Genomic DNA, 21,674 nt, shown 5'->3' with positions numbered 1-21,674 from the left:
TGTTCTTGCTTTCCGACTGACTACAATATGGCCGTCTTCAAGTCCAATGTAAACAAGTTTTTTGTTTTGTAAATAATCCATTTATGCCCCATTTCCACCACTAACGATTACTACACTGTTATCCCAGTACACTCATTAACCCTTATCCTTGAGTGGCCTTCAGACCTTGATAAATGGTGACTCCCTTGTTAAAAAAAAAAAAAATGAATAACATTCTGTAAAGAGGATAGAAAGTTGTTGATCTTGGTTTTATTTGCAGCAGCCTTGTCACTCTCCCATCCCTTAATTTTGTCCTTTAGTTCACACTTTCCATGAACAATGTTTCTGACAAAAGAGTTTTCTGGGTCTGCATCTATAACACCTATTGTTGTCTTCGCCTTGCAGTTTTTAATGAAAAAAAAAAAAAACTGCATTATTTGGATTATTCGAACTATTCTTATCTTGATTTATTTCAGCCGATAGATCATCCGACCTGTTTCAGGTGCATCTTTGCAAACCCAGAAACCTATATGGCATTTCAACTGAATTCTATTGTATTCACGCGAGTAGATTACTCTTGTTCTGTCACCCATGACCTGGTAGCAGTGTTAACTTTTTTTTATCCTTAGTTGTCACCTGTAATAATGATTGAACCTTAAACCTAAAGAAAACTGTCACTTAAAACTCATTTGTTAATAAACACCTTTATCCAAGACAATTCCCAAATTCGAAAAGATACACCTGGAGAAGGTCAGAGGTTACATAAGGTCCAAAACGTTGTGAAAATAACCGAAATAAGAATATTGGTCCAAATAATACAAATTATCGATTAACACCTCGAAAACTAAGGTCGTTATAGAAACGTACTTTCTTTTACAGGCGTCATCTCGTGACTGGAGTATTGGCTTTGAAGAAGAAACTGATGATTCCGATATCTATTTTTCGCCAGATCAGGGCAACGTGATATTCAGCAGTGCTCTCGACGGATGGGGCTTCAGGTGAGAAGAGCAAAAACAAAAAAAAAAACAAAAAAAAAAACTATTTCATTAAACCTTGAAAAATCAAAAGATATTAGTGTTGGAATAATTAATCAGAAAAATCAGAACTTTTGTTAGTATCGGAATCAGAAAAACATTGTACCTATTTTCCAATGCCAAAAACGATTCTTTTGTCTTTTACTGCTTTATTCATATAAATAATTTATTTTTTTTTTTTATTATTCTTTTAGTATCAGCCATTTTGCTCAGCTTTACAGCGCAAAATTGGGTATCAGTTGTTCCGTGCTCAACAAAACCCTTTGGGGCAATTATTACTTGAATACAAAAGCAAAAAGAATTATGAAAGGTGCTCAGGTAAGCAAACACTGTATTCGTATCGATTTATTTCTTTGGGTGTGCAGAAAATCCTTTTTGAATTTGTATAATAGAAGCAAAGAAATAAACAAAAAATTGCGCAGGTAAGTATCAGAATATATGGAACAAAGAATCATATTCATTTTTAGATAATTTGAATTTAAGTTTAGATAAATAATTTTAGATATTTTACAATAAGTTATTTTTTGTTTTTTTTTTTACAAAGGAGTTACCACTTATCTAGGCCCGGGGGCCACTCAAGGATAAGGGTTAATCAGTATACATTAGTCAATGGGACAATATCGTAGTAATTGTTAGGGGAAATTTGGTAAATGATTACTTAAAGGGATGACTCATTAAGAACTTGTTTACATTGGACTTGAAGACAACCATATTGTAGTCAGCTGGAAAGCAGGCAAACCGAACAGTTCCACAGATGTGCAGTTCTAAGAAAGGAGCTTTGTTCATGGAATCTGCGTTTAGGTTTAGGCACAGATAAAGAGTGGGGGGAATTACTAATAGTGGTTTCAGCTGGACAAGTGTTTTTTGTGAAAGTTTGGCGAGGAGGGACCATAGATTGGAGCTCAGACAAGCTCTTGCCATGAAAATAACGATAAAGCAGAGATATGCTCCCACCATCTCTTCTGTGGGAAAGAGGTTGCAGGGAAGAGAAAAGGGCATCCTCCACTAGTTTACAAAGTCTATTTTGAACTCTGTCAAGGCAGGATAAGTTGCTTCTGGCAGCATGTGGTAACAATACTCCATCCATGGACGTACCTGACTCTTATACAAGTAGAGAATTGCATCAGCAGTGATTGATGTACTGGATCAATAGAATGATCCCACCATTTTTCCAGCGACCTTGGCAACAGATTTGATGTAGTGTTCCATTTCAGATTAGGAGTAAAGGTCAGACCCAGAAACTTGTCAAAACATGAAGTCTCCCCAAGACGAGAGCTATTCATTTCAATTGATGCTAGACGAGGATCAGAGCATTGATGATGTAATGATAGAACCTTGGTTTTAGATGCATTAACATTAACCAGCCACCTCTTTCCCCATTGTAACATGTGCACAAGATTAGAGAAGAGAGAATCAGAGAGAACTTGGTTGTTTACGACCTTTGAAATGTTGCCATAAATACTAGTGTCGTCAGCATAAATGTCTACGAATGAGTTTAGGATGTGATTTGGGAGATCATTGATGTACATTAGGAAGAGAGTTGGGCCCAGGATGGATCCCTGAGGAACTCCAGCATTAATACTCTGAGCTTCTAATTTCTGCCCCTCAACTACATTGAGACATTTTAGTTTTTTAGTAAAGAAATTTCGGTTTTTGTCCAGAATTTTCTCATTAAAAGAAAGAGAAAAAAAAAAAAAAAAAAAAAGAAAAAAAGGAAAATATGTACATACTTGTGACAAAACAAAAATATCATATTCCAAAAATCACAAAGAGTGACTGTCTTGTTTGCTATTTTAAAAACAATCTAATGAGGGAAAGGATAACTTAAAAATAATTTAAAGAAGCAAAACTTGTAATGCCTACAAATTCTCATTAATTGTTTAAAAATGATTTCTTTTCTAAACATGGTCTTTATTTTTAACTAGTGGGAGGAGGGGTAAAATCCGGTTAAAAAAAAGGACTTGGGTGCCATCAGCCAAAAGTGAAATCAAAAGCAAAATTTTGTCAACAAAAAAATGCCACGTGCTGGGTGCAAATTAGTTAAAGTTATGTTCGTAAGCGAACACGTTATCGATGGGACCACAACAATGCAAATGTTATGACACTGCAAATTTATTTTTTTTAAATGAAAGAATGAATCAACCGTTCGTGCATGGACAGTTCACAGACATCAAAAGCAAGGTTTTTACCTACGCTCATCAAACAAAACAAAACATTTCTACATGAAATAATTTGTGGGTTTTTTTTTGTTTTTTTTTTGATTTTTAAATTTTTCTATATTATATGTCTGAGACATCGCTCTTTCTAATGATACCATGTTCATGCTGCTTTGATGCATATGACAAAAAGTTTTAGTAGACATACAAACACACACACACACACACACTAACACAGATATTTGCCTTTCAAATAATAGATAAAAATTCTTCTCAATAATTTTTGATGGAGATACTTATGTTTTCATGGGATACATAAGTATATCAAGGAGTTTTTACTTGAAATGCAGTCTTCACTTGTGCATTAGATTGTCTAAACACCAAAAAATTATCAATAGTGAAAGAAATTTATGAATCTGATAATGTGATAAAATTAAAATGACATTGAAAAAGTGTAGACAATGCGTGACAACGACTGGACCAGCACCTATATTTTATGTACTTTAGAAATACATCAGTTTTGTTTTAAATAGTTGTTGGTTTTTGATCTTATGCCATACGTTATGTAAACGACTGTTTGATTTCTTCGGACTACTGTTCTTGAGTGTTATTTGCACAACATTTCTGCCTTCTTCAAGTGTACCTTGCCAAACTCGAGAATCTGCACGGAATTCGAAACAAGTCCATGGCATAGTGAATAAAGTACTTGGTAAAATTCAGTTGCAAGTTACACTCTTCATGAGGTTAAAGGTTCAATCCTAAGTGCGGGCAACACTTAGAAATACAATTATGAATTACTTAGAGCTTCTATCCTGTCATGGTTGACAGAACGAGAACATACTACCCCCGTTGATTAAATAAAGGGTTCCATTCAAAATTCTGAGCTGATTCCAATGAGATATACTTGAAGATGGTCGAAGCTTACTTCAACTGAAGCGTTGTGAAAATAAACACTTAAGATGAAAGTTTCCCTCAACTGAAACGTAAAGATAAACACTTAAGATGAAAACAGTAGTTTGAATAATACAAAGAATGAATAGACGGATTTTTTTTTTTTTGGCCTGCCAAGAAAAAACAACAATTCTGCTAAATATAATAAAGATTTATTTTTTCTTTTCCAGGCTAAAGGTAAAAAGCCATTATTTGTACAGTTTGTGTTGGAGAACCTTTGGGCTGTCTACAATGCTGTTGTGATAAAAAAGTAAGTTTGTAAACATTTGCATGTTTAGTGAAGTGCATGGTTGCAATGCATGTTGAAAAATGGGAAATATATCTGGATCGAAGTTTGACCATCCAGAATTGGATTTTTCCATTTAGTTATTTAAAAGTCGTAAATAGGGATTCATACTGAGAAGTCAGTACACTTGAAACTTAGAAAAATTAATGTCCCTACAAATATTGGGCACTGAGTTTTGGGGGCTTTTTTATAAAGGCTAAGCTGCTTATTTATGGGCAGAAAAAATAGTTCTTGTCCAGAATTCCTCTGATACTGCAAAACAAAGATAAAGAAAATCTTTATGATGTATGTAACTGTGCTCAAACAAAAATATCATATTCCAAAAATTACGTAAATTGATCAAGTACTTTTATTTTTATAAGAACAATCATTTTTAAGCGATTAATTGGAATTCGTAGGCATGAAATAATTCATTCAATTTATTTTAATTATTGTAATTAATGTCATTTTATAACGTTAAACACCATATTTGGATGAAATAATTCATTCAATTTATTTTAATTATTGTAATTAATGTCATTTTATAACGTTAAACACCATATTTGGATGAAATAATTCATTCAATTTATTTTAATTATTGTAATTAATGTCATTTTATAACGTTAAACACCATATTTGGATGAAATAATTCATTCAATTTATTTTAATTATTGTAATTAATGTCATTTTATAACGTTAAACACCATATTTGGATGAAATAATTCATTCAATTTATTTTAATTATTGTAATTAATGTCATTTTATAACGTTAAACACCATATTTGGATGAAATAATTCATTCAATTTATTTTAATTATTGTAATTAATGTCATTTTATAACGTTAAACACCATATTTGGATGAAATAATTCATTCAATTTATTTTAATTATTGTAATTAATGTCATTTTATAACGTTAAACACCATATTTGGATGAAATAATTCATTCAATTTATTTTAATTATTGTAATTAATGTCATTTTATAACGTTAAACACCATATTTGGATGAAATAATTCATTCAATTTATTTTAATTATTGTAATTAATGTCATTTTATAACGTTAAACACCATATTTGGATGAAATAATTCATTCAATTTATTTTAATTATTGTAATTAATGTCATTTTATAACGTTAAACACCATATTTGGATGAAATAATTCATTCAATTTATTTTAATTATTGTAATTAATGTCATTTTATAACGTTAAACACCATATTTGGATGAAATAATTCATTCAATTTATTTTAATTATTGTAATTAATGTCATTTTATAACGTTAAACACCATATTTGGATGAAATAATTCATTCAATTTATTTTAATTATTGTAATTAATGTCATTTTATAACGTTAAACACCATATTTGGATGAAATAATTCATTCAATTTATTTTAATTATTGTAATTAATGTCATTTTATAACGTTAAACACCATATTTGGATGAAATAATTCATTCAATTTATTTTAATTATTGTAATTAATGTCATTTTATAACGTTAAACACCATATTTGGATGAAATAATTCATTCAATTTATTTTAATTATTGTAATTAATGTCATTTTATAACGTTAAACACCATATTTGGATGAAATAATTCATTCAATTTATTTTAATTATTGTAATTAATGTCATTTTATAACGTTAAACACCATATTTGGATGAAATAATTCATTCAATTTATTTTAATTATTGTAATTAATGTCATTTTATAACGTTAAACACCATATTTGGATGAAATAATTCATTCAATTTATTTTAATTATTGTAATTAATGTCATTTTATAACGTTAAACACCATATTTGGATGAAATAATTCATTCAATTTATTTTAATTATTGTAATTAATGTCATTTTATAACGTTAAACACCATATTTGGATGAAATAATTCATTCAATTTATTTTAATTATTGTAATTAATGTCATTTTATAACGTTAAACACCATATTTGGATGAAATAATTCATTCAATTTATTTTAATTATTGTAATTAATGTCATTTTATAACGTTAAACACCATATTTGGATGAAATAATTCATTCAATTTATTTTAATTATTGTAATTAATGTCATTTTATAACGTTAAACACCATATTTGGATGAAATAATTCATTCAATTTATTTTAATTATTGTAATTAATGTCATTTTATAACGTTAAACACCATATTTGGATGAAATAATTCATTCAATTTATTTTAATTATTGTAATTAATGTCATTTTATAACGTTAAACACCATATTTGGATGAAATAATTCATTCAATTTATTTTAATTATTGTAATTAATGTCATTTTATAACGTTAAACACCATATTTGGATGAAATAATTCATTCAATTTATTTTAATTATTGTAATTAATGTCATTTTATAACGTTAAACACCATATTTGGATGAAATAATTCATTCAATTTATTTTAATTATTGTAATTAATGTCATTTTATAACGTTAAACACCATATTTGGATGAAATAATTCATTCAATTTATTTTAATTATTGTAATTAATGTCATTTTATAACGTTAAACACCATATTTGGATGAAATAATTCATTCAATTTATTTTAATTATTGTAATTAATGTCATTTTATAACGTTAAACACCATATTTGGATGAAATAATTCATTCAATTTATTTTAATTATTGTAATTAATGTCATTTTATAACGTTAAACACCATATTTGGATGAAATAATTCATTCAATTTATTTTAATTATTGTAATTAATGTCATTTTATAACGTTAAACACCATATTTGGATGAAATAATTCATTCAATTTATTTTAATTATTGTAATTAATGTCATTTTATAACGTTAAACACCATATTTGGATGAAATAATTCATTCAATTTATTTTAATTATTGTAATTAATGTCATTTTATAACGTTAAACACCATATTTGGATGAAATAATTCATTCAATTTATTTTAATTATTGTAATTAATGTCATTTTATAACGTTAAACACCATATTTGGATGAAATAATTCATTCAATTTATTTTAATTATTGTAATTAATGTCATTTTATAACGTTAAACACCATATTTGGATGAAATAATTCATTCAATTTATTTTAATTATTGTAATTAATGTCATTTTATAACGCTAAACACCATATTTGGATGAAATAATTCATTCAATTTATTTTAATTATTGTAATTAATGTCATTTTATAACGTTAAACACCATATTTGGATGAAATAATTCATTCAATTTATTTTAATTATTGTAATTAATGTCATTTTATAACGTTAAACACCATATTTGGATGAAATAATTCATTCAATTTATTTTAATTATTGTAATTAATGTCATTTTATAACGTTAAACACCATATTTGGATGAAATAATTCATTCAATTTATTTTAATTATTGTAATTAATGTCATTTTATAACGTTAAACACCATATTTGGATGAAATAATTCATTCAATTTATTTTAATTATTGTAATTAATGTCATTTTATAACGTTAAACACCATATTTGGATGAAATAATTCATTCAATTTATTTTAATTATTGTAATTAATGTCATTTTATAACGTTAAACACCATATTTGGATGAAATAATTCATTCAATTTATTTTAATTATTGTAATTAATGTCATTTTATAACGTTAAACACCATATTTGGATGAAATAATTCATTCAATTTATTTTAATTATTGTAATTAATGTCATTTTATAACGTTAAACACCATATTTGGATGAAATAATTCATTCAATTTATTTTAATTATTGTAATTAATGTCATTTTATAACGTTAAACACCATATTTGGATGAAATAATTCATTCAATTTATTTTAATTATTGTAATTAATGTCATTTTATAACGTTAAACACCATATTTGGATGAAATAATTCATTCAATTTATTTTAATTATTGTAATTAATGTCATTTTATAACGTTAAACACCATATTTGGATGAAATAATTCATTCAATTTATTTTAATTATTGTAATTAATGTCATTTTATAACGTTAAACACCATATTTGGATGAAATAATTCATTCAATTTATTTTAATTATTGTAATTAATGTCATTTTATAACGTTAAACACCATATTTGGATGAAATAATTCATTCAATTTATTTTAATTATTGTAATTAATGTCATTTTATAACGTTAAACACCATATTTGGATGAAATAATTCATTCAATTTATTTTAATTATTGTAATTAATGTCATTTTATAACGTTAAACACCATATTTGGATGAAATAATTCATTCAATTTATTTTAATTATTGTAATTAATGTCATTTTATAACGTTAAACACCATATTTGGATGAAATAATTCATTCAATTTATTTTAATTATTGTAATTAATGTCATTTTATAACGTTAAACACCATATTTGGATGAAATAATTCATTCAATTTATTTTAATTATTGTAATTAATGTCATTTTATAACGTTAAACACCATATTTGGATGAAATAATTCATTCAATTTATTTTAATTATTGTAATTAATGTCATTTTATAACGTTAAACACCATATTTGGATGAAATAATTCATTCAATTTATTTTAATTATTGTAATTAATGTCATTTTATAACGTTAAACACCATATTTGGATGAAATAATTCATTCAATTTATTTTAATTATTGTAATTAATGTCATTTTATAACGTTAAACACCATATTTGGATGAAATAATTCATTCAATTTATTTTAATTATTGTAATTAATGTCATTTTATAACGTTAAACACCATATTTGGATGAAATAATTCATTCAATTTATTTTAATTATTGTAATTAATGTCATTTTATAACGTTAAACACCATATTTGGATGAAATAATTCATTCAATTTATTTTAATTATTGTAATTAATGTAATTTTATAACGTTAAACACCATATTTGGATGAAATAATTCATTCAATTTATTTTAATTATTGTAATTAATGTCATTTTATAACGTTAAACACCATATTTGGATGAAATAATTCATTCAATTTATTTTAATTATTGTAATTAATGTCATTTTATAACGTTAAACACCATATTTGGATGAAATAATTCATTCAATTTATATTTAACTTTGAACTAATGAAAAATTGCATTTTTTTTTTATTTATTTAAGAGACAAAGAAATGACTGAAAAAATTGTTAAGTCCTTAAATTTGAAAATATCTGCTCGTGATTCACGGTCAGATGCTAAAGTCCATTTACAGGCCATTTGTGGACAATGGCTTCCACTATCAAAAGCAGTTTTAGGTAAGTAATTCTTTTTTTTTTGCATATCATTTTCGAAAACTGTATTTTGATTTAATACTAGAAGCCAAACCAGATACGTCCGTTTACACACACCCTGCAGAAATGATGCTAGATGGGATGGAAAAGATAACACCTGAAATGGAAAAGATAACGAAATATCTTATGTATGACATGAAAAGAAACTGGAATCTTAGGAAGATCTGCATTTCAGTCATTACAGGGTAGAACAATAAAAGTGTCGCCCTAAAGGAAACAACAATACTAGCATTACAAGTGTATGCTGTATTTTCGTGGATATCGGCAATATTACATACCTGATGTGCTTCAACAAGCCATATCTTCTTTATTTGTAGGTCAATTTTTAAAAGAATTACATTGATGGAAAGAGAATAAAATAAGCATTCCAATAATATGGTACTGTGAAAATTACCTAGAGGATTCATGTTTGCATCTCAGAAAATAGGGGTATATTTTGGGCCAGATAGACAGGATTTACAAAATTGAAAATTGGACTGGTCCCAAAATGCATAAGTTCTGGTCGACTATTGGAATTTCCATCTTTTACAGAAATCCAAAATCTATATGAAAAATTTTCTTTGATTTATTCCTGAGATTAATTCATATCTACTCAATTTTTTTTTCTTTGAGAGGAGTAGTAAATACCGGCCATGAATGCCCTTTAGGCATTCAATGGCTACACCTAAGATTAAGCTCTCCTTTAGTGAGGAGGCAGGAAAATGCCTATTCTCAATAAAGCTATATTTAAATACCACTATAATACTTAGTTTTGTTCATGAATAGACACCCACTGTATGATACCATGCGCCGGTTTTAAAAAAAAATTGAAAATTGTACATCTGAATTTATAATTTGTGGCTTATGGTAAAGAGATTCATCAAATTTGACTGCATAATCAGAAAGAACACAATTTTACATAAGAGTGCCTAGTTTCATGAGAATAGCTTGAAAAATAAATGATGGCGAAATTACCAAATTTCTTGAAATGTTGAGGTCCGTAATTTAGCCCACTTTTTCTAAAGAAAAATGTCCACGGAAAAGCCTAAATTTTTGCACTTGAAATTCTCATAACATTTGAACTACTGATGGTATTTGCATGATTCAAACGATTTTAAGCATCTTTTACGTAGCTCTTTTCATGCAAGTTGATAAAATAACAATTATCTAAAAAGAAAAAAAATCAACTTGTAATGCTAACAATGCAGCTTTATTTTAAAACTTTGTTGAAAAAAATCAATTCAAGTAACTTGATTACGTAGTAGAACTGACATCTATTCAATGTAGCTGCCTTTAGCCTCAATCATCTCCTCGATACTGGTTCAGAACTGGGAGCACGTCTTTTCCACAAGCGCCAGTTGCAACTCAGCGAATACCCAGCAGATGGTGATGATCAGGCTGGCTTTGATGTTATGAAAGATCATGTTGGTGATGTTCTCGACGTTTGACCAAACAAAGTAGTACAGCGGGTTCAGGGGAGGAGGAGGGGCAGTGTGAGAAAGGTACTCCTTCTGAAGCCAGGGGAGGAGGAGGGGCAGTGTGAGAAAGGTACTCCTTCTGAAGCCAGGGGAGGAGGAGGGGCAGTGTGAGAAAGGTACTCCTTCTGAAGCCAGGGGAGGAGGAGGGGCAGTGTGGAAAAGGTACTCCTTCTGAAGCCAGGGGAGGAGGAGGGGCAGTGTGGGAAAGGTACTCCTTCTGAAGCCAGGGGAGGAGGAGGGGCAGTGTGGGAAAGGTACTCCTTCTGAAGCCAGGGGAGGAGGAGGGGCAGTGTGAGAAAGGTACTCCTTCTGAAGCCAGGGGAGGAGGAGGGGCAGTGTGAGAAAGGTACTCCTTCTGAAGCCAAGCCTGGATCTCTTTGGACTTGTGGGCCGGCGTCAAGTCCTACTGTTGTAGCCAGGGTCTGCCAGCGGCCACCTGCTTGCATTAGGGGATCATCACACTCTTCAGCACATCCAGGTACACTTTGGTGTTGACTTTCATGCCGACTTCGAAGATATCATGTGGCATGATGTGGTCCTCACTTGAAACCATATCAAAGACCATAACCATGGCCGGAGGCTTTGTTTTCATCACCCTGGGCACGGCCTCAAGCATTGAACCATCCAGGTTTGTATTTTGAGGGTGCTGGCAATGGTCCTGTTGTCATAACTTGGATCAGTAGAGAACAAATTGTACATGAATTACTCATTAAACTTTCAGGCAGGACAGAAAGCTCCTATCGCTTTTGGGATTTGTACACAACTGGCCAACTAGTAGATGGTCTGCAACAAAAACAGAAAATTGGTTTTCATCAAACGGAAAAGGAATCATATCATCTTTTCTAGGGCGACAATTTTATCATTCCAATCTGTATAGGAGGAACTGGACTAATGAGAAAGAATTTCCAAAATTACCTCGCTTGAACCAAGTGCAAGAGAGATAGACAGTTGCACTTAAAGCGACAGTTAGAATCTTAAAAAGATCTCTCGGTTAGAATATATGAGATAACGAGTGAGTGGCTTGCATCCTATAGGATGCCTCATCTTCAGCTAGAAATAATATACTAATTAGGAGAAAACCTATTAGACCTAACTATAGTGTACGCCGGTCATCGACCTCTTTCTCTTTCTTTGTAGCAGTAGTTGTAATCAATTTTTTTTTTTTATTAAATACGTTTTTCCTAAAATTTTAATACCTTGTGTGTGTGTGTGTGTGGAGTTTTATTATACCGTACAAATACACCTCACCTTCACCCCCTCCCTCCTGTGGAAGAGGAAATGGGGAAGGAGACATAACCCAATAGACTTGACTTTTTATACTGTCATTACTCTTTTACTGACTTTTTATACTGTCATTACTCTCATATTACATTACAACTACTGTGTGATCAACTTTAAACAAAATGATTTTGTAATCCCCTAAACGATCACTGTCGACCCCAACATTTGTGTGACATGGTCTTCTATTGGTCTTCATTTATTTTTATTCTCATTTTAGCCATGTGGTCATCTCGGCAATGCACTAGTGCACACGTGCAAAAAGAAACCCCAAATTCGAATACATTGTTTAAAACACAGTTGTTCTTTGGCTATGTACATGTGATGCCGTCACAGAAAAGGACCAACAAATGATAGCATCCTCATCTCGGTTTAGTTCCAGTGTATCAGCTAAGACACAACTAGACAATTTGTCTTTTGAGACGTCATTGTCTTTCAATCAAAGTTGGCTGATCCTGGATCAGCGCCGATCTCCAATTTCGCTTGAGGTTACCCCTATCTGCCTAAAGCAGAACTCTCTCAGAACTTCTGAAGCTATAAACTGTCTCAATCAACCCTGACTCCTAACTTATAACCAGAAATCCTATGTCTAGTCGTTTGTCTTAGTCACCATTCCCAACCTCTCCTAATCAATACAAACTGACAACTTCCGCACTTGCCCTCTAACCCACTCCCACCTATCTACTTATTGTATATTGGTTGAAATTGGAATGGAGATGATACATTAAAACGTGTCATGTGTTATCTAGTGGATGTAAGATATTGTTCTTTTAACAGACAGATAATGAACGTATAAATCGTATGTATGTTGTTAGCGAGGGGACATGATATTGACGTGTGAACGGAATCATGTTGTATCAGACTTATCGCACAGGATATTTTTACAGTTCATATGTAAGAAGAATAATATATGCTTCATACCTTTTGTTTTCTTGAAGAGTTCTTCTGTATCTTCCCGCTGCTCCGTGACAACCATGAAGCGATCCGCACCATATAATTGAGACAACTGTTCTTCTTTGTGAAACCATAAAACAACTATTTATATTTTTGTAATATAAATTTATTACAGTTGTCTCAATTGGTTTTAACAGGATCTGCAGTTAGTCTACATTTTCTGTTCATACAGCTCGCTCCCAGCTGTCTGTCCAATGTCTGTCTGCTCTGGTGGTCAATCCTCAACTCTCTGAATCTCTCCAAAACTAACTACATCACGTGTTCTCTTACGTCATTTAATTACGTGTCTCATACCAATCTAATCCACAACTAGTTAATTGTTTATCCAAATCCAAAAGAATGTTTACATCTATTTTCTATTTTCGCATTCTTTTTGCGATTTACACGTCAATCATTTATTCCCCAGTTTAATTGTTTATTCTTCTAATCATAATAACTGATCCAGCGACCATCCGTCGCTCAAATCAATTAATAAGAATGCAATAACAATAATAATAATAATGTTTTGACCATTGCTCCCGCTTGCCACAGTTAACAGATACTATGCTATGATCACAGCCTAAAGGGTCATAACATTACATACTCATCTTACTACCGCTCGCCTTTGTGCGTCTTCGTGAATCATTTTCTCACATTCTCTCTGATCTTCGCTCTGAAAGGGGAAGGATAACAGTCGCTAATATCACAGCCTGACATTATGTAACTTAAATTTTAACGTTTTTTGTTTCCCCCTTCTTGTATGTGTGCATTTTTAAAAGAAGACAGATTTGTTGGTTACGTTAAGTTCTATGCAAACTAATTTTCAGTAAGCCTAGAAAGGTTTGATTAAATAGTTTCTCGTATCTGAAGCTTTAATAAACGTTTATGAGGAAAACCATTCGATATACATTTACTAAATGATGTAGATTTGTAGTTTCTTTTTCATGTGTTTCATTGCAGGAATGATAGCAGAGAAATTACCGCCACCTATAAATATGTCGAAAGAAAGAATTGAAAAATTAATGTGTAGCAATTCCCGAAGTTTTGATTCGTTGCCACAAAAAAGCCAAGATTTGAAGAAAGGTAAGAATATTTTCCAAATATCCTTTTAATTTAATAAATTAATTTATTTTGTTAATTTATTTAATTAAATTATCAGTCTATCATATGTCTTATTCAACTGTAACATTTTAAATTAACACTTTTTTAAATATATTATAATTTTTATTAATCATTCGAATCATTTGATGTAATAACCAAACAATACCATAAATACTTTGGTTATAGTCAGCTAATGTACTCCTTAACTTCCAGCGTAGCACTACTGGTAAGGCAAATCAGTTCCTTCACATTTATTGTTTTTCAGAATTTATATTGTGAAGCGATTTTTTGAAATAAAATATAAGAAAAGGACATTATTGAAAAATCAACAAAATTATAAAAAGATAAAAATAACAATTAGTTTTATTTGGACTTTTAATAGTAAATGAAAAAAATAAGTTTTTATTTTATTTGAAATTTTATAAGAAATATGTGTATGAAATTATATAAGAAATACGTGTATGAAATTATATAAGAAATACGTGTATGAAATTATATAAGAAATACGTGTATGAAATTATATAAGAAATACGTGTATGAAATTATATAAGAAATACGTGTATGAAATTATATAAGAAATATGTGTATGAAATTTTATAAGAAATACGTGTATGAAATTTTATAAGAAATATGTGTATGAAATTTTATAAGAAATATGTGTATGAAATTTTATAAGAAATATGTGTATGAAATTTTATAAGAAATATGTGTATGAAATTTTATAAGAAATATGTGTATGAAATTTTATAAGAAATATGTGTATGAAATTTTATAAGAAATATGTGTATGAAATTTTATAAGAAATATGTGTATGAAATTATATAAGAAATATGTGTATGAAATTTTATAAGAAATACGTGTATGAAATTTTATAAGAAATATGTGTATGAAATTTTATAAGAAATATGTGTATGAAATTTTATAAGAAATATGTGTATGAAATTTTATAAGAAATATGTGTATGAAATTTTATAAGAAATATGTGTATGAAATTTTATAAGAAATATGTGTATGAAATTTTATAAGAAATATGTGTATGAAATTTTATAAGAAATATGTGTATGAAATTTTATAAGAAATATGTGTATGAAATTTTATAAGAAATATGTGTATGAAATTTTATAAGAAATATGTGTATGAAATTTTATAAGAAATATGTGTATGAAATTTTATAAGAAATATGTGTATGAAATTTTATAAGAAATATGTGTATGAAATTTTATAAGAAATATGTGTATGAAATTTTATAAGAAATATGTGTATGAAATTTTATAAGAAATATGTGTATGAAATTTTATAAGAAATATGTGTATGAAATTTTATAAGAAATATGTGTATGAAATTTTATAAGAAATATGTGTATGAAATTTTATAAGAAATATGTGTATGAAATTTTATAAGAAATATGTGTATGAAATTTTATAAGAAATATGTGTATGAAATTTTATAAGAAATATGTGTATGAAATTTTATAAGAAATATGTGTATGAAATTTTATAAGAAATATGTGTATGAAATTTTATAAGAAATATGTGTATGAAATTTTATAAGAAATATGTGTATGAAATTTTATAAGAAATATGTGTATGAAATTTTATAAGAAATATGTGTATGAAATTTTATAAGAAATATGTGTATGAAATTTTATAAGAAATATGTGTATGAAATTTTATAAGAAATATGTGTATGAAATTTTATAAGAAATATGTGTATGAAATTTTATAAGAAATATGTGTATGAAATTTTATAAGAAATATGTGTATGAAATTTTATAAGAAATATGTGTATGAAATTTTATAAGAAATATGTGTATGAAATTTTATAAGAAATATGTGTATGAAATTTTATAAGAAATATGTGTATGAAATTTTATAAGAAATATGTGTATGAAATTTTATAAGAAATATGTGTATGAAATTTTATAAGAAATATGTGTATGAAATTTTATAAGAAATATGTGTATGAAATTTTATAAGAAATATGTGTATGAAATTTTATAAGAAATATGTGTATGAAATTTTATAAGAAATATGTGTATGAAATTTTATAAGAAATATGTGTATGAAATTTTATAAGAAATATGTGTATGAAATTTTATAAGAAATATGTGTATGAAATTTTATAAGAAATTATATTTCCTACACGTTTTCTTTTTTTTAATTTTAAAAATAAGTTATTTTATTTGAATTTATATAATAAATATGTTTATTAAAGTATTGAATTTATATAATAAATATGTTTATTAAAGTATTGAATTTATATAATAAATATATGTTTATTAAAGTATTGAATTTATATAATAAATATATGTTTATTAAAGTATTGAATTTATATAATAAATATGTTTATTAAAGTATTGAATTTATATAATAAATATAAGTTTATTAAAGTATTGAATTTATATAATAAATATGTTTATTAAAGTATTGAATTTATATAATAAATATGTTTATTAAAGTATTGAATTTATATAATAAATATGTTTATTAAAGTATTGAATTTATATAATAAATATGTTTATTAAAGTATTGAATTTATATAATAAATATGTTTATTAAAGTATTGAATTTATATAATAAATATGTTTATTAAAGTATTGAATTTATATAATAAATATAAATTTATTAAAGTATTGAATTTATATAATAAATATGTTTATTAAAGTATTGAATTTATATAATAAATATGTTTATTAAAGTATTGAATTTATATAATAAATATGTTTATTAAAGTATTGAATTTATATAATAAATATAAGTTTATTAAAGTATTGAATTTATATAATAAATATGTTTATTAAAGTATTGAATTTATATAATAAATATAAGTTTATTAAAGTATTGAATTTATATAATAAATATAAGTTTATTAAAGTATTGAATTTATATAATAAATATGTTTATTAAAGTATTGAATTTATATAATAAATATATGTTTATTAAAGTATTGAATTTATATAATAAATATGTTTATTAAAGTATTGAATTTATATAATAAATATGTTTATTAAAGTATTGAATTTATATAATAAATATAAGTTTATTAAAGTATTGAATTTATATAATAAATATGTTTATTAAAGTATTGAATTTATATAATAAATATGTTTATTAAAGTATTGAATTTATATAATAAATATGTTTATTAAAGTATTGAATTTATATAATAAATATGTTTATTAAAGTATTGAATTTATATAATAAATATGTTTATTAAAGTATTGAATTTATATAATAAATATATGTTTATTAAAGTATTGAATTTATATAATAAATATGTTTATTAAAGTATTGAATTTATATAATAAATATGTTTATTAAAGTATTGAATTTATATAATAAATATGTTTATTAAAGTATTGAATTTATATAATAAATATGTTTATTAAAGTATTGAATTTATATAATAAATATAAATTTATTAAAGTATTGAATTTATATAATAAATATGTTTATTAAAGTATTGAATTTATATAATAAATATATGTTTATTAAAGTATTGAATTTATATAATAAATATGTTTATTAAAGTATTGAATTTATATAATAAATATAAGTTTATTAAAGTATTGAATTTATATAATAAATATGTTTATTAAAGTATTGAATTTATATAATAAATATGTTTATTAAAGTATTGAATTTATATAATAAATATAAGTTTATTAAAGTATTGAATTTATATAATAAATATGTTTATTAAAGTATTGAATTTATATAATAAATATGTTTATTAAAGTATTGAATTTATATAATAAATATAAGTTTATTAAAGTATTGAATTTATATAATAAATATGTTTATTAAAGTATTGAATTTATATAATAAATATGTTTATTAAAGTATTGAATTTATATAATAAATATATGTTTATTAAAGTATTGAATTTATATAATAAATATGTTTATTAAAGTATTGAATTTATATAATAAATATGTTTATTAAAGTATTGAATTTATATAATAAATATGTTTATTAAAGTATTGAATTTATATAATAAATATGTTTATTAAAGTATTGAATTTATATAATAAATATAAATTTATTAAAGTATTGAATTTATATAATAAATATGTTTATTAAAGTATTGAATTTATATAATAAATATGTTTATTAAAGTATTGAATTTATATAATAAATATATGTTTATTAAAGTATTGAATTTATATAATAAATATATGTTTATTAAAGTATTGAATTTATATAATGTTTATTAAAGTATTGAATTTATATAATATGTTTATTAAAGTATTGAATTTATATAATATGTTTATTAAAGTATTGAATTTATATAATATGTTTATTAAAGTATTGAATTTATATAAAAATATGTTTATTAAAGTATTGAATTTATATAAAAATATGTTTATTAAAGTATAAAAAAAAAAGTACATGCTCAGGGGAGATGTAGGCGTGAGAGTAAAAAGCGAAAGAATTGATGTGTCTTGTTTACTGCTTCTGGTAGCCTTATGCTGGAAATTAGGAAGTATGTTAGCTGACTATAACCAATAATTCAATTAAATTTCACAAAAATCTGACTGAAAAAGGAAGGGTTTATAGCTAGGTGTGTCAGAAATTTCGTGAAAAATAGTGAATAATTCCACCCCGTCTTTCCAAGCTTATAACTCCTCGAAAAATGTAATTCAAGCCCTATTTTTTTTTTTTTTTCAATTAAAGGAGCAAGGACCAAGGTTTCATTTAAAAAAAAAAAAACAAAAAAAAACAACGTGTTTTTTCTTTTTAAAAAGGTTTTAAACTTCGGACTTTACAGGTAAATTTCTAAAAAAAAAACATTACTTTTTTTGTTTTAAATTTGAATATATTATTTATTGACGTTTTCTCTTCAATTTGTGATATATAAAACTTTGAGTAAATTAATTATTTACTTTTTAATAGACACTTGAAAATGGGGGGGGCGTTAATTTAAAAAAAACGTTTGTCTAAAATATTATATTCGGTTTATTGGAAAGAGCATAAAATTTCACATTGACCCTGAAAATATCGTAAAAATAGAATCAATAGAAAAATTTTGATAAATTTTTGAAGTTTAAAAATTGAAAAATATTGAGTTCGTAAAATTCATTACTGTTTTTTTTTAAAATAAAAAAAAATATTTCTATTACTTTTAAAACAACATTAATAGTTTATTTTGGAAGTATAATCCATAAAGAAAATAAACAACCCACTTTTAAAAGAGAAATTACGAGTTTTTTATATTTTATTCGCAGTTTCGTGTTAGGGGTGTCAAAAATTCCTACAAAAATTCTGATACACCTAGTGTATAGCCGTTTTGTTTTTTTTTAATTTCTCTTATGACTAATAATAAGTGCTGTTTGTTTAATAACCTCTCAAAAATCTTCAAAGGATTAAGTATAGCCTTCAACACGTTTATTTAATAACTTGCTGATTAGGTGGTCACGTAAAAGCCACTGGGATGCATGATGTGGTCGCGAGACGCTTTAAAACTCGTGACCCGACTCTATTCAAGGGCAATAACTCTCCCTTCTCGAGTTCAAGGGAAATAACTTTTATTTTATTTTTATTTTATTTTTTTTTTAACGTGTTTCACATGTTAATTCACTAATATCGTAAGCTTATTTTATTGTTAAAAAAAAATCTAAAGCAATTGTCAAACTGATTTATCTCCATGACAGATATTAATTCCTTATTAAATTATCTTGATATGTAAATATTTTTTCACAAGAATTAGAAACAGGGGCAGGTGTAAATGAGCAAGATGAAAGTAAAAGGCATTTCCCAGGTGACGCTGGAGAAGGACAGCTTTTTTTCTTTTTCTTTTTTTTTTTTTTTATAAAATGCTGGTTGCAGTAGTTGCAGCCCATAACTGTAGTGTGAGGAGTTATCCGCCTCTCTCTTTCTTCACAGCAGCAGTTTGTCAGTTGGTAAATGATTTTAGAGTTATAATGCCTTTTGGTGTTTCTCCAGTTTCACCTAAATATTTGAAGCTGCTCATGAAAAAAAAAACAAAAAAAAACAGAATGGCACAAAACGTTTATTGTGTACTTACTTGTTATGTTAAAAAAAAAGATGGTACACCAAAAAGTATGCAAGTTCATCTAATATTTTTGTTGCACAAGAACTCGTGGCACAGTCGTTAGAGTACTTGGAAAAATCAATTGTAAATGTTATATTCTCCTGAAGGTTAAAGGTTCAATTCTCAGTGTGGGCGACCGAAAAATACAATTGCAAATTACTTAGAACCTCTATTCAGTCATGGCTGATGGAACGAGAGCATGCTATCCCCATGAAGTAAATGAATGCTTCCGTTCAAAATTCCATCCAAATTTTGGAGTTCAACAGAAACATTTCTGAGTTCGACAAGATACACCTGAAGAAGGTCTGAGGTTACATCGACCGAAATGTTGTGAAAATCGACACTCAAGAACAATAGTCTGAATAATCCAAATAATACAATTTTTGTTTAAAAATATAAATCAAATTGAATCAGCAAAATATCTCATCAGCCTCAGTCATTTTGTCGAACTTGCCGACGGTAGTCAAATAAATGATATAGTCTTGAAAAGAGGCGATGCTAAAATATCCCTAAAAAATAATAAAGGCGAAATCTGTAACTGTATTCTAAAAAATGCTCTGTTCATACCTACATTTAAGCAAGACATATTTTCCGTGCAGGCTGCAATTAAACAAGGCGAGAATATACAATTTGGCCAAAATAAATCAAAATTGATATACCCCAATGGAACTGTATTTGATATTAAAGAAATGGCCGACTATATTATTTAAAAAGTATGGTTCCCTCAAAAACTGCCCGTCACGACTTGGAAACCTGACATAAAATTCTAGGACACTGCAATACAGCTGATATTAAAAAAATTACCAAATGTAGTCGAAGGCATGAAAATAATACCTTCAGACAATCTCCCAAATTGTGATGTGTGTGCTCAGGGGAAAATGACAAGATATAAGCCGAACGCCAGACAAAAAAGCTACGAAAATTCTCTCACTTGTGCATTGTGACTTAGCAGGTCCGATCAGCCCAATGAGGAGAAACAATCTAAGGTACGTTTTGAACTTTATTGATGATTTTTCCGGTTTAATTATGGTGTATTTTCTAAAATATAAATCCAACACTATCCTCGCCACTAAGAAATATTTAGCTGATATTGCCCCGTGCGGTTCAGTAAAATGTATTCGCTCAGACAATGGGACTGAATTTACTAGTAAAGACTTTGAACTAATCAAATTAACCAACTAATACCTAACATAATGTTTCCAG

General features: G+C 26.8%; 1 protein-coding gene across 1 annotated transcript in view; it reads left to right on the top strand.

Annotated features, from left to right (window-relative positions):
• LOC145249743 (elongation factor-like GTPase 1) overlaps window positions 1-21,674 on the top strand; it is an 80,993-nt gene that overhangs the window by 36,932 nt on the left and 22,387 nt on the right. Inside the window, exons 9-13 of the mRNA XM_080111655.1 lie at window positions 859-977; window positions 1,208-1,331; window positions 4,291-4,370; window positions 9,479-9,612; window positions 14,277-14,399. Coding sequence (XP_079967781.1) covers window positions 859-977; window positions 1,208-1,331; window positions 4,291-4,370; window positions 9,479-9,612; window positions 14,277-14,399 — 580 coding nt within the window. The remainder of the gene's footprint in view (window positions 1-858; window positions 978-1,207; window positions 1,332-4,290; window positions 4,371-9,478; window positions 9,613-14,276; window positions 14,400-21,674) is intronic.

Source organism: Euprymna scolopes, chromosome 28 (genome assembly GCF_053919585.1).
Source record: "Euprymna scolopes isolate OS-2025 chromosome 28, ASM5391958v1, whole genome shotgun sequence".
Taxonomy (NCBI): domain Eukaryota; kingdom Metazoa; phylum Mollusca; class Cephalopoda; order Sepiida; family Sepiolidae; genus Euprymna; species Euprymna scolopes.
The sequence above is the reverse complement of the archived record's forward strand: the minus strand, read 5'-3'. Positions and strand labels throughout refer to the sequence as shown.